The sequence below is a fragment of the Sordaria macrospora genome, chromosome 4 (genome assembly GCF_033870435.1).
Source record: "Sordaria macrospora chromosome 4, complete sequence".
Lineage (NCBI taxonomy): Eukaryota > Fungi > Ascomycota > Sordariomycetes > Sordariales > Sordariaceae > Sordaria > Sordaria macrospora.
The window spans coordinates 4287447-4301945 of record NC_089374.1 but is presented as its reverse complement, the minus strand read 5'-3'; the positions used below and the strand labels follow the sequence as shown (position 1 = coordinate 4301945).

Here is a 14499-nt window from a genome sequence, read left to right as displayed (position 1 = left end):
GGTACCTTCCATTTGCTGACTTGGTCTACTTGGGTACCTATCAAACCCAGGTGGTCAAAGGTTGACGACATGGTGAGAAGGGGAGAGATGGAGCATTGGCACCAATGCGAAGATATAAGAAGAGGCAGTCACTCGGAGCCATTTTTGAAGTGAAGGAAGAATATCTGGAACTACATCCCGACAACGAGTCAAGGAAAAACATGGGCAGCAAAAATACACGTTTGTTTCCGGCCGTTACAATGGATTACCGTTACCCCCGCACCGGATTACCATAACCTGTCAGACAAAGCAGACGCTGCACAGTGTTCTTTTCACTTCCCCCTGTGAGCCTGCAGTCCGACTTGCTGGAGCGCGAGTCAGAACGCAGCCGGCACCGGCGTGGGGAAAGCTCATTCACTACGAGTAACGATACACATGGTCATGGCTGGTTTTCCAGTCCCGTTATGTTTTCGTTGATCTTGGAGCAATTCACCACATCGCCTTTCATACAGGCTCCTTTTCTGGTGCTGAGCTTAGATTCAAGCATACCCACCGGTCAAGGCGATCAATCGCGACCGCTCAATTGGGATTCTTGACCTGTTGTCGTTGGGCGGCTCAGGTTGGGCGGGCCAACACTGCACTTTGAATGCATTACCTCCACATCCACCCGACCGACTGTGCGCAATCAGATCGACCAGACCGTGCTAGAACCAACGCTGCGTTTGGGGCTGTATGAATTACTGCAGGTTGGTGAATGGGCGTCACCAATACCGTACGCGCCAATACCGCTGCAGACCTGGGCGTCAAGCAGACCTCGAGGTACTTGGATACCTACAGCTCAACGGAAGGCTCCTGCCTGCAGGCGATGTGGATGGCAGGCTCTTCACTGCTGCATAGCAGTACACTATTTTACAAAAAAAGCGATTGTGACCAAAGACCAGGGTACCAGGGGGGCCCGGCCCTTTCACTGGCAACTGGGTCTCTCAACGGGGTCCCAAGGTTCCTCTGGGGAGTCCTGGGAGTGAAGGGTGGATGCGAGAACGGACGAATCCTGGCCACCTTTTGCCATACGGCATTCAACCGTGACCCCTTCGACTTTTCCTCTGCTCGAGAGGTGGCCCATGGTCCGATATAAAAACCACTTTGTGCCCGTTCTGCACGTGTAAACCCCAACTTTTCGGGTAGTGGTGTCGCGCCTTCAGTTTTAGGACCGTTTCCCTTCCTTCCTAACATCGCCTGCGAACATCTCCGACCCCCCGAGGTTTGATCTCGACTCATCATTGCACCTACCTTGGACGCACGTCATACATCGCCCGCGTCAGGAACGGCTTCCCAGTTAGTTATACGGTAGTCAGGCCAAACCGACAGACTGCCGCCTGCAGACTTTTTTTCAGTTACGCAACAATCCCGCCGCCTCTCACTCCCGGCCCGGCCTACAACTAGCTAGCTGTCCAGTGAGAAATACCCACGACCTGCATCTCTTAGATCGCCCGCCGTCTCTTTTTTTTCGACTCGGCCCAGACTGCTTATTCCACCAGCACCCTTGCTAGTGTCCGGTTTCTCTTTTGGTTGTGTGGTCCGGCCTAGTTGTCCGCTCTTCTTAGCCGTCCTTGCCCCCGTATCGCTAGTCTCGCGCTATAAGCTGTCCGGCGTTTATTATAAGTTTGAGACGTGGGAACCTCCATTCGGAGCCAATTCTACCCATCATGTCACACCATACCAACAGCACGACAAATAATACCGACCGTACTCCCCCCGAGTACTCTCACCCAGGTTTGTCTTTATCTTAACTCCGCACTTCGTCCCGTCTTACTAAAGCTTCATCTGCAACAGAGCAAGCACCTGGCCCTGTGCCTTACACAACACAGCAGGAAGGACGCCCTCCTGTCTACCCAGCCGCCCCAGCCCCCGGCCAACCCTACCCAGCCCCGTCTGGAACCCCCGCCTCTGAATACGGCTACTCGGGTCACCGTGGAAGTGCCAGTTTCCCTCAAGACACGATGATGGGATATCGCTCCTCCCAGAGCCATCCTAGCAATGGCGTCCCCTCGTCCAACAACATGTCGGGTCCTGGACACGCCTATCCTCACCCGGCCTACCCGTCTTACGCGCCTCCTCCTCCCGATGTGACGAGCCCATATCAGCACAGCGGTCCTAGTGCAGGACTCTATGCCCAACCACGTCCCGACTGGGCGACATATCAGCAAAACGGTCCTATGCAGGGCCATGCCGTCTTCCCCCCTACACATTCCCCGGCTCCTGCTCAAACGCGACAGAATCAGGTACGAACTTGCCAATTGAGATATATCTCAGCAACCAATTGAGTCTAATCAACATGCTAAAGCAGGTTTACTCTTTCGTTCCTATCCCCGGTTCCACCCAGCATAAGCGACCACGCCGACGCTTTGAGGAGATCGAGCGCATGTACAAGTGTGGGTGGAATGGGTGCGAGAAGGCTTATGGCACACTCAACCATCTGAATGCGCACGTCACCATGCAGTCGCATGGAACGAAGCGGACTCCTGAAGGTAGGCATGGAATCTTTGCTTCTACCATGGCCTTTGCGCCACGGTCGCTGGGGATTTGTCACTAATCTTGGGTTTCACTTTGTAGAGTTCAAGGAGATTCGCAAGGAGTGGAAGGCGCGCAAGAAGGAGGAAGAGGCGCAACGCAAGGCCAACGAGGAACGAGCACGCGCTTCGTCCACCACCCAAGCAACACAGAGCGCCGAGAACAACTCTTATGCCGGGAGAGGTGCCGTTCAACTCCCACCAATTGGCTCCAACACGCCAGTGTCTCAGTATCCCCTACCAGAATACAACGGTCCGGCATATCAAAACTACCCTCCCGGTTCTGGTTCTCCCTATCACCCCAATGGTTATAGCACAGCTCAACGTAAGTACTAGCAAGTTTGTTCTTCCAGGCGAGACATATGCTAATCATACCCAGATCCCAATGGGCAGCCATAGTAGTTTATTCTTCTCGTGGTGACTAAGAGTCACCGTAAAAGATAGTGTGTTTGAACGACATGGATCGATCCTGGTCTTTCGAAGGCGTTAGAGGTTTTTATAAGGCGTTGTGGAAAATATCCAGAACTATTCTGTACGCTGTTATGATGTTGGTATGCTGCATTTTGTCACTGTTTGGATTATCAGAGAAAGAGGGTGTTATGATGGATGAGGCAACTCGAGCAATGTTCGAATGGCTGGTGTAATCACTGTTTATGGGGCTGGTGTAACAAGAACATTTTCCTATGCATTCTCCTGGCACTATACCTTTTTCATTTATATCGGGGTTTCATTTGGCATGCATGTTAGAAGGTGCGGTGCATGGGGAGCGGGAGGTCGGGCGGTCAAAACGAAAGGCGAAGATACCTGTACGTTACGGTTCCTTCAACTGGGACAGACATTGAAGAAAGTGCAGTGAAGAGAAAGAAAGAAAGAAAGAGAAATGTTGATCCTTCCAAGCTTGCTTCTTTCTACCTTGACTGTGTTAATCTTTGATGATACAGCTTCACGATGTGTGTATGCAAGGGTGAGGAGGGCCTTTTAATGTGAGGCTCTTGAGGCTCAGCCGAAGGGTGGTTAAAAACATTGTCCGTATGACGTGCATACTAGGGGGCTAGTAAAAGCAGGTATCCGAATCCATCTTCTTCTTTCTAGAAAAAGACGCGGAACATTTTGGTTCATGTCAGGCTGGGGGTGGGCTCAGTGAGTACTGACTGACTGACTGACAGAGTGAGCGAATCCTTCGTGTGCTCCTAGCAAACCCGGCCATCGCCTTGTACCACTCATAATTTGACTGGGCCTACTTTGCCTCAGCCCGCAGTTCCGAAACCCCCTGCCATGTTCCTGTGGCCATCCATCGGGTTGGATGGAATGCAAGACAACATCGCTTGCTGAACTGGACCCTAGTGTCCCGTAGGTGGTCTAGATGGCCACCGGTTAACAAGGCCCCTAAACGCAAGGGAGAGTGCAGTCAGAAAGATAGAGGTAATAAAACATTTTCGGGAGTCATCAAGTATCAATAGGTCGAACTCAGTTGAGGCCAAGATATATCTCTTTTGACCAGAAAAATCACGGCACCAAGATCTACATCGTCATGGATTCAAGCTCGTCATCGGTCCTCCCTCGTGGTACGTACCATTTACACACAGCCCCTAAGCACGGGAACTAAACCGCGGCAAGAATAGCGTACCGTAGGAACGGTACACTAGTAAGGTTAGTTAACACGTGGTAGATGGTGGGATGATGGCACAGAAGCGAAGTGGATGAAAGGGTCGGATCCGGTGGTCCAGTCCAGTCCCATGGAGTCCCAAGGGACGGGAGCAGCAGCAGTACCTAAGCCCAAGCCAGCAACTGCGGCGGCCGGGCAAAGCGGGAACAGACCATGTAAGATAAGAGATTTGGAACACGCTAGTGTCGTTCGAGTTATATCTTGATCAGTTGCGTGTTCCCACTTCCCATCAAATGCACCTCCCAATAGAAGGTTCACTTACATCGTTCGAATGCTTCCATTGACTTCGTCTCAATTCAGTCCGCAGCCTGCCGCTCTTACAGGAAGAGTGCAGTTGGTACGTGCGTGGCCGGGGCGTCCGTGGGAATGCAATAAAGTGTCTGTAGGTGATGCGTGTGTTTTGTAAGATTGACTTCATGGCTACCACACAGTTACCGCATCCCTACCATGCCCTACCATACATACCGTACCTCTCGCCTACTTACCCGACCTTACATTAGTCCTGCCTAGCGTCAACCATGTGAACGGGATGCATTAGGTAGTTATGTGCGTACTTGCTTACATTACAGTTACAGTCCAGCTCACCGCAGCCCAGTGACCAGTCAGCAGTCGAATGTTTTCCCGTCTGTCCGGTTGAGTTCGTGAATTTATCTTAGCCCAAAACATAAGCGCGTGTTGAAGCGGGCACTAAACACGGGACCATCCTAGCGAAGAAGCACCAGCAGCACCAGCAGCAAGCGGTAGGTAGGCCGCCGCTTTGCCCGCTTGCCCGCCCTGTCCGGTTTGTTTCCGCTTTAGTCCGGGTTCTGCCGCCACGCGTCTGACCGACAGACAGGCTAGCCGTCAGAGTCACAGGGCTGAAAAACAACAATGAAAGGATGAATGAATAACACCCCCCGGAAAGGCGGGGTCTTCAAAAAGAATATGTGTAAGGAATGGTAAGGTAACTAGCTAGGCAAGGTAACTGGCTAACTGCGGCTGCTAGGTAGTAAGAGCAAATCTAGCATCCAGGTAATGGAGTAGGTTTCACATTTCTGTCGGCGTTGCTTGGCTTGCATGTTGGTGTTACGTACTTTACAAGGGAGAACCTCTTGGACCTGGGGCTACATACGACCGGACACCCGGGCTTTTGAACACACGTACAAGAAGATTAGAAGATAGCAACCAGAAATCGCCAGAAGTCGAGGGCAAATCCTTAAAGGGTGAAATGCCATTCCTTAGATCCTCTCAACCATGGAAGCAACCAGAGTTAAAGAGGCTCTAAGAAAGTCTTTGAGAATCTCCTAACTTCTACAGTGTAAGTTATTCATGTATCATGTATGATCGTGCATACCTGTTAACAGAGTACCTCCTACTTACCATTCATGAACTCAAGGGTACCGACACGAACCGACTACGACTCATGCAGTCACATTTAAGTTTCCATAACGATCCTTCCTGTTGGTTCGATTTAGCGGTCCGCTAGTAAGTTAGCTCCATATCGATCGCAAATTAGCTCCCGCGTTTGAAAGGTACAGTCAGATCTCCAATTAACGATTATAGGGATAACGATATTCTGAGTTTAGCAATCAAATTTTGGCAGATCTTAGTTTAATGTATGGTAATGATGATTTTTCTGACTTATCCAATTATCGATCAATTTCTTGCTTACGTAACACATACGGATCGTTATATCCAATATACCTGTTTAACAGCTCTGGTAGCCAAGTCAGCCCGTCTGACAGGTTTTGACAGCCCTGTAAAGAGGTGTTAAGAGCTGGCAAAACCTGTCAAACCGGTTTAAAATTTTACCACTTCCTACCCCCACTATAAAGTTGGGAGCTCTAGGGAGCCCAGCACCCTACTAAATTTCACGCAGTGTTTCCCTATCTGATCGGAAGGGTTGACTCAATGCCAACTCTTTATTATAACGTTCACCACCCTTCAAACCATCCTTCTCAACACTATGCTCCCTACCGAGAGGCAGCGTCGTTATGTGATTAACGAGCTTCAACGTCAAAAGATTCGTTCGTATGCGAAGGCGAACCCCCTCCTCAACTAACGCAACGTAGCCGATTGGGCCACACGTGAATTTGGTCGCAAAGTGAACCAGTCTACCGTGTGCGATTCTCTTAACCCAAATTTGCCTATGTCGACAACAAGACCTTCGTACGCGGGGCTGTTGGAGTTACCAAAGTCCATACTGCTGACTACCCCGTCTTGGAGAAAGCTCTCTTCGAATGGGTTATGCGTATGGAGAGTAATAAGTTGCCCGTTACTGGAGAGATGATCCGGACTGCCGCCAAATCGTTATGGGAAAGGATGCCTGACTTCCGCCTCCTCGGGGTACCAAGCTTTTCAGTCGGCTGGCTGGCTGGGTTCAAGCGGCGTCATCACATCAAGAAATTTCGACAGTCTGGCGAGTCCGGGTCAGCTGATATCGAGAGTTCCCTATAACAAATCCAGCGAGTCAAAACTTTGATTTCCTTGTTCGGTATAGACAACACCTACAACGCCGACGAAACAGCGTTATATTAGCTGGCTACCCCCGACACCACACTCGCTACCTACGCCCAAAAGGGAAGGAAGAAGCAGAAGGACCGTTTCACTATATTCTCTTGTTCGAATGCCAGCGGCACACACAAGCTGGATTTGTGGATTCTGGGCAAGGCCAAGTGCCCGCGTGCTTTTGGCAACGATGCTATCTACATTAGGAACCTTCCCGTTGTTTAGCGTAATAATAAGACCGCCTATATGACCGCCACTATCTTCATCGAATATTTGTACTGGTTTGATCGTCAGATGGCCGGTCGTTGAGTGTTGTTGTTAGTCGATGGTTTCTCAGCTCACGTCTCAGCGGTAAAACAACTTAAAGAACAACACGGCGACCAATACCTTTGCAACACGACCGTCGAATTCCTACCAGCCAACACCACCTCCATCTACCAGCCAATGGATCAGGGCATTATCAACAGGCTGAAGTTGCAGTACCGGAAAATCTGGCTACAGCATATGGTGAATCTTACACTGGATGGAAGAGATGCTGTCAAAGAGACTACGGTCTTGAATGCAGTACACTAGATTATTGATGTTTGGAGGAATAAGCTCACAGTTGAGACGATCGACAATTGTTGGAAGAAGTCACAGCTTTTAGGACCTGTGTATGATCCTGAACGTCGCCCTCATGACTGGGATGAAGCCATTCACATGCAACGCCTTGCAGATGAGCTTATCAGAGCTGGGAGAATCAAGAAGGTGATGGATATCCATAACTTTGTCAACCCCCCAGAAGAGGAAGTGCTTGATACAGCCGAGGACTTGCTCACAAAAATCGCTGAGGCTTTCACAGAGGTGGACCAACAAGATGCAGAGGAGGAAGCTGAGCAGCGCGAATCACAGCCAATTACAGTATTAGAAGCACTTCGAGCTGTCAATCTAGTCATTCAGTTCGAGGAGCAACATGAAGATGTAGATTTGAAGGCGTTGACGGTGTTGAGGCAACGACAGAAGGTCTTAGTTCAACAGCAGTTGAAAGAGAAGACAGGAACCAAGCAGGCCACTCTAAATTTGTATTTTAATAACACTTTTAGAGCCAAATAATATAGAAAACTGTTATTTGGTACAACGCGACCATGCTCCGGGTTTTCCTAGTAATCTCCGCCTTGTTTCGTGTAAAAATGACCCACATCTCAGATTAACGATATTCTGAGATTAACGATCAGAACTGGCATGATTGACTTGATCATTAATTGGAGATCTGACTGTATCATGTTAGAGTGGATTTAGCGTACATAATGTAAATAAAAAAAAGATACCTATCCGAACCCTAAAGTTGTCTGGTCTTGTGTGACCACACCTTAGCTACACTACGCTGTTGTTCCATCGTTCCTTCCTTTTTCTATGTTCATTATGTGAATCTAACTTTAACCTAACGGACTCTAGCGTGACGGCGGCGTTTAAGTCTTCTACACGGGCCACCGGTTCCTTCGGAGCATACCGGTTGTTCGTTCTTCCGCGATTGCCGGCTCGTCTCTTTTTCCTTTTGTCTTTTTCAATCTCCCAGGCCGACTAGGAACCATCATGGTTGACATGTAGAAAGGTGGATATAGTCAGGACACAATGTTGCAGTGGAAAAAAATTACAATAGCAAAAGACGGCCACTGATGCAAATGCTAAACCAAAGAACATATTTATGAACCGCTATGAGTTTGGAACTACACCTCTCCGGCTGCCTTTGGAGCTCATCACCTGACAGGTGTATATCAATATCCTTCGAACCGCTGGAACTCTTAAAGCTTCCAGCAACATAATCAAGAGGTACCGACATCAAAGTAAGAACTCGGCTAGAAGGGACACAAGCAAACCACTGAGTGACGGCGTACCCGTACCCTGTTAACATACAGTTAACTTATGCAAACAGGGGGACGAAATTTGTCCTCCACAGACGGAAGAGCACAGCATGAAGAAAATAGCTCCGAGATACGAGCCACTGTGTTACGCTGATGAAATTTTCGAAGCAATGAGAGGGACTGTTTGTAATTCGCTAGGCTTAAATAAAAAGCGGAAAACGTTTGTGTAGCAGCAGCAGCAGCAGCAGCAGCTCGTCATATCAGCCAGCATTGTCACTCCGTTATGTGTGTGTGGTTCACCAGTGGAAATATTTCTGGTTGGAGGGAAATCGTATAGAGTTTGGACAGAACACTTTGTGTGTTTATTGGAGTTCGTGTGTTTGCGGAACACTGTCACAGCAGGATGTATGTACGTTACATATATCGCTTAGAGAAACTCGGTTAGCCTTGGATTAGCTTTACGTTCCCACCACGTGGATGTTGAAGGAGTTCCAGTCGCGTTCAGTGGTGGCTGCTCGTGGGCTGGCTGCATGGAATGTCGTCGGAGTCTAGAAGACATGAACAATTTTTGGAGAGATAAGGAAAGATGAGGATGATAGAAGCGGATGCACCAAGGTCCAAACTCTACTCCTGATTTCCGGCTGAACCGTAGCCACGTGGTTGAGCGACTGAACTTGAGCCCCGTAGTCAAAGTCTGCTGAAGAAACCTGACCATCACGAGTATTTCGGTGGAGCGAACATGTAGAGGCAGGGTTAAATAATAAGAGACTTACCGGTTAGGCACATCTTGCCATGACCTCCACAAATATCCAGTCCATTCACCCTTGTACTCGCAGCTTTGCTCCCCGCCGGCTAGGGTCACAGTAACACCACATATCGGGAGCTTCTCCGAACAGCCATAGGGGGAGTCAAGTTACCTTGGACAGACCAGACAGACAAGCAACACGGCCGGGGCGGCCGATCTCTCCCGGTGCAATGGGACAGAACCGCTCGCGTGGCTGACCATGGCCATGGCTACACGACCAGGCTTGCATCTCCTCCAGGGAACCCCTGGCATTAGACTGGTCATGCGAAAAGGTAGCAGTGTACGGCTCGGGTTACAGCACAGTTTGTCACTGGTCGTACCTACCTTTACACAGTAAGTATATTGGATATCATGTAGAGTCGGAAGGTCACACATACATACAAACTGTGCGGTAAACCTGGAGAAATACAACCGATACGATTTCAGGACAGGGAACTCACTGGGTGTCAACATATGACATGAGCTTTCCCCCTCGCGCTGAGGATGCAAATGCTCCCAAAGAATAAGAAATTAACATAGTTGGTCTGAATAGACCTGGAAGTCTGGAATCTCGAAATGAAGGTCAGGAGAAGACAACTTCAAAGGTATGGGAAAAAATAACCGGGAAGCAACTTCCACGACGCGAAACAACTAGTCCATGTAAGTATCCAACTACCTAGCCTTTGGTTGTTAACGCCTCATATATTAGCCAGGAACCTGGGTAACTTTCAGTTCTTGTGCGGAGTATGAAGAGTGAAACCTTGCGTTCAAATTGAAATCCGGTCCGAAACAATAGCAGTCCCCGTCACTTGCGGTTAAGGATGCCCACAGGTGGAGACCGGTGATGGCGCTAAACGCGCGGTTGAGGTCGGGTGTTTGACGGGGAAATTTCAGCCCTAGGATGGCACTAAGCCCTACGCCATTCCGCCTGTTGTTACAGGTGAGTTCCAGGGGCACTGTATTTTAGTCTCCCCCACTCGCGTCCTTCCAGGTTTTGCTGACTGGACCACAACGCCGCAAGAACAACCTCATAAGTGAAACTCTCAGTCTGTCGATCAAGACAAAATTATCCTGAGAGGAAAGGTCCAGAGGAATCTACCTCGGGCGAGCAGAATATGCGTTTTCGCAAGCGAGTGTTGCAAAATCAGGCGTTCCCCTATGCTTTCCAAGACTCCTACCCTGCACATCAAAGTGAGGAGTTCCAGCCCCGACTCTCGTTGTTGATCTGGCTTCGATAAACCTTAAGTGTGTGTGGATCGACTGGAGACGACCAGCAGCGAGGCGATAAGGCCATAGTACTGACTGGAAATAAACGTGTGTCCGTGATGTCGTCCTCTCTCGAAAGTTTGGTGGCAAGGATGCCATGGTTGACATTCAGGCTTCTTTGCCTCCCCTTAGGTCGCCCGCTCGTCCAGTTGTTGAAGCATTGAAAGATGTCAAACTTGTTTGGACCAAAGTGGAAAGCGCAGAAGATGATGCGCAAGCACTTTCCGGCCGGGGTTCATGGAGTCGGCAGGCAGTAATGGCGGCCCCACTTCGTCATCATTCAGCCAATCATCGGACTTGCCGAATATGTCACTTCAATATCAGACCTAGACTCATCCTCAACAAGTCAACAAGTCCAGACTTCCAGCGAAGTTGGATCTCGCGCCATTCCATCCACCAACATGAGCTCTACCGCCAGAGATGATGAAGGGGACAATGACATGCCACCGCTGGCGCAGTCAAGCAGCGGCCCCGATCATGGAGATGTTTTCTTACTACTATCCCTCCCCCGGGACTTCATCGTGGGCCATGACGACATGGCCATAACCACCAACGAAAGCCTTCTCGGTTTCCGCGACATACCCACAGGCACTCATTTTCTGTGGGTTCAGCAACCCGGCGCCACATCCCGGAACGGATACTGGTATGTCACCCAGGAACAGAACGGCCGAGTGCACGTTAAGCAATGGGACCAGTACAACGAAGTCCTCTCCAGCCTCCCGAATCAGGCCGAGGAACGACGTCAGGCTGAGAACCTTGAGTCCGTATACCCCAAGCTGAAGCCATACGACATGCGTGGTGCTTCCAAGAGTTCTGCCAGAGCCTTGCAGCCGATGCCGTTCTCGATTGGTGGCCGGAACGAGTCATCGTTCACCACAGACCCAGCCAAGATGTGGCAGCAGCTAACCCACGCCATATCCGAGCCATTCCTGGCCCGAATCACTGGCAAGAAATCAGTCGACGCCTGGCTCGTCGACTCGGCCGACTGTGCAGTCGGGGAATTATATCGAGCCCAGTACAAGTCGGTGCAGTCCAGCGAGTTCAACTTTCTCTTCGCCCAAGACTTCAAAGATCTCGAACTTCTGGACTCCGACCCAACCAGAAGGGACGTCGTCGAGGACACCACCGACCGAGTGTTGGCTCTCCTTCGGAGCACCGACTTTAGCTTTGATCCGTATGAGATCATCGCCGAGCTGCAGTTCACGTTCCTGACAGGCACGCATCTGGGCAACCACGCCTGCATGGAGCAGTGGTGGGATCTCGTGCTCAAGATCATCGTGCGCGCGTACCGTCTCGTTCTCTTCTACCCGGTCCTCACCGTTGAACTGATCAGGACACTACATGCGCAGGTTATGTATACGGAGGAATACATCGAGTCCACCTCGGAAGAAGAGCAGGAGAAGGGCCGCAGTGAGCATACCATTGGGCCGAGCCCGGATAGACCCATATATCTGTTCAACCTCCAGAACAGGCGGTGGTTGAGGACGGCGCTGGCTACGTACGCCAGGAAGCTTGAAGAGGTGTTGAACGGGTTGGGCGATGCTGTTACTATAGAGCAGTCGACCGCGAGGGCCATCTTTGGGGAACTCGAGGCGTGGTTGTTTACTCGTGGATGGGACCTGGGGTCATCCAAGCATGCGAAGGCAGAGGAGGATAAACGGAAGGATGAGATAGGCGAGGATGATGACGACGATGATGATATGCCAGTCGTGGTTGATTTGGATGAGCACGGAAGGGAGGTTGGATTGGTTTCGTTTAATGACTGAGGAGGTGACGTGCGGTAGGGTTGTTTGGTCATATGGATAAGTGATCACTACCATCGCATAGACTTGGGAGGTACAGGTGATGAAAAGTGAAAGAGATTAATTGCGCATTCAAAGAAACGTGAGACTTGATGATTTTGTTCTAGACAGCTGCATGCATATGTACGTTAGTGATAAAAGGAGAAGAAGCGTGATGGGCGGAGCTTTGAAATGGCATCACCTGTTTGCCGGCCTTAGTCCATCCCACCGTTCGGAATCATAAAAAGTTGACCATCTCGGAAATCTACATACTTTTCAAGAGCATTGTCACAGACTGTCAGTGTTCAACTTTCAATGTCACGATCCCAGGGCACGGAAGTACTTATCTCTACGTCACGGTGGAACTCCCCTGTCCCGTCGAGGCCGGGGCCGGGGCCGGGGCTCCTCAGCAATGCGCCCCACATGCCACATGCACGCCATCAAATCCACCCGCTTCCCCGGATCCCACTCCGACTTCCACCCAACATCAACCTCACATCTCCGCTTTTGACTTCCATCTTCGTTCCCATTCTCGAGCTTCACTCTCATTGCGACAACAATCTTATACAGCACCTATCCAAACACCGCCTTTGAAATCCCACCCTTCAACGACATATCATCACCGCCCATCTAGTACCTACCTCATACCCGCCCCCCACACCCGATCACACAACAATCGAATAAACCAAGCAACCCTCACAACTCTCACAAACCCAGTCCACCATACACATACTCATACACACTCACCCACCCGACAACCCCCCCCCCCCCCCCCCCCCCCCCCCCCCCCCCCCAAAATGTCCCACCGCAAAAATAAAGCCGTAGGCCTAGCAGCCTTCGACCGCTCCCGCCTCACCTCAGCCCAATACGCCACGCACGGCTCCGCGCTGCGCACCTCACAGGCCTCGGCACTCGAAACCCAACTCTCCGTCTTCCGCTCCTTACTCCAGCAATTCGCCGCCACGCACGCCAAGGACATTAAGTCCAACCCGACTTTCCGCGCGCAGTTTGCGCGCATGTGCGCGGCTATCGGGGTGGATCCGCTTTTGGCTGGTAGTTCTTCTTCCGAAAGCAGTGGTGGTAAGGGAGGAGGAAATAAAGGGGATAGTATGTGGGCGCAGCTGTTGGGGCGGACGGGGTTGAATGATTTTTATTTCGAGCTGGCGGTTAGGGTGGTGGAGGTTTGTGGGGAGACGAGGGGCGAGAATGGCGGGTTGATTGAGGTGGGTATGGTTAGGGAGAGGGTGGTTAGGGGAAGGGTGGAGGGGATGGGGGTTCAGGGGGTTACTGAGTAGGTTCTCTTTTTTTTGCCCTTTTCTTTTCGGGCTTGCTTTAGAGGAGGAAGAGGAGGAGGTGGAGAAGTGTGACGGATGGATGAATGCGTGGTGCTAACACAGAGAAACAGAGATGATATCCTTCGCGCGGTAGGGACACTCAAGCCTCTCGGTTCGGCGTACTCGGTTATCAAGGTCGGAAGCAAGCAGTATATCCGGTCCGTGCCCAAGGAGCTGAATACCGATCAGAGCGCCGTGCTGGAGGCTGCCCAGGTGTTGGGATACGTCAGCGTGTCCATGTTGATGGACAACCTGCGATGGACGAGAGCACGAGCGCAAACGGCGTTGGAGGATCTCGTGGGCGAGGGGATGCTTTGGGTTGATAAGCAGGGTATCGAGTGGGAGTACTGGAGCCCTGGGTTTATGCTCGAAGGTGATCTCCCGTTGGAAGGGTTTGACTGAGTGAGTGGCGTCTACAAATACCACATCGGCGCGCTAGATGACCACGAAGGGCGCCATCAGTACCAGTACTCCTGCTGGTCCCTGGGGTTGCTTGTCCGACGTTGCAGTGTCCAGACTTCGAGCAACAACGGCTGAGTGCTGTTGTTCTCCATAGTAATGGGAGGTGGAGGGACACATACAACCTCATCCGAGATAGTGGATGCAACAATACCTCGAAAGGCGTCTTGAGCCCAAGTCTACCGTATTCTCGGGATTGCGCTCGCGCCACATCTCGCAGCTTGGCCAACTGTCAGGTGAAAATCGTGGGAGAGAAAGGAACAATAAGCAGCCCGTTACAAAAAAAAAGCATTTCATATCTTGCTTATTGATTCCGACAAGCCCGATCGTCA

General features: G+C 50.8%; 3 protein-coding genes across 3 annotated transcripts; all 3 read left to right on the top strand.

Moving 5' to 3' along the window:
* SMAC4_02117 (uncharacterized protein) lies at window positions 1-2885 on the top strand (the record flags this gene model as incomplete). Its single annotated transcript, XM_003350357.2, has 4 exons — window positions 1-1752; window positions 1813-2261; window positions 2324-2507; window positions 2593-2885. The coding sequence occupies exons 1-4, from the start codon at window positions 1686-1688 to the stop codon at window positions 2883-2885; spliced, it is 993 nt and encodes a 330-aa protein (XP_003350405.2). The 5' UTR covers window positions 1-1685.
* Window positions 2886-10906: 8021 nt separating this feature from the next.
* On the top strand, window positions 10907-13126 carry SMAC4_02118 (uncharacterized protein). The gene has a single exon (XM_003350358.2). The coding sequence runs from the start codon at window positions 10995-10997 to the stop codon at window positions 12357-12359; it is 1365 nt and encodes a 454-aa protein (XP_003350406.2). The 5' UTR covers window positions 10907-10994; the 3' UTR covers window positions 12360-13126.
* A 45-nt stretch (window positions 13127-13171) lies between these two features.
* On the top strand, window positions 13172-14110 carry SMAC4_02119 (uncharacterized protein; the record flags this gene model as incomplete). Its single annotated transcript, XM_003350359.1, has 2 exons — window positions 13172-13665; window positions 13780-14110. 2 exons carry the CDS (start codon window positions 13172-13174, stop codon window positions 14108-14110), a joined length of 825 nt encoding a protein of 274 aa, XP_003350407.1.
* Between the last annotated feature and the right edge of the window lie 389 nt (window positions 14111-14499).

Bases quoted from the DNA above. Each gene is read 5' to 3' on its own strand.
- SMAC4_02118 (XM_003350358.2), top strand. From the start codon at position 10,995: ATGAGCTCTACCGCCAGAGATGATGAAGGGGACAATGACATGCCACCG.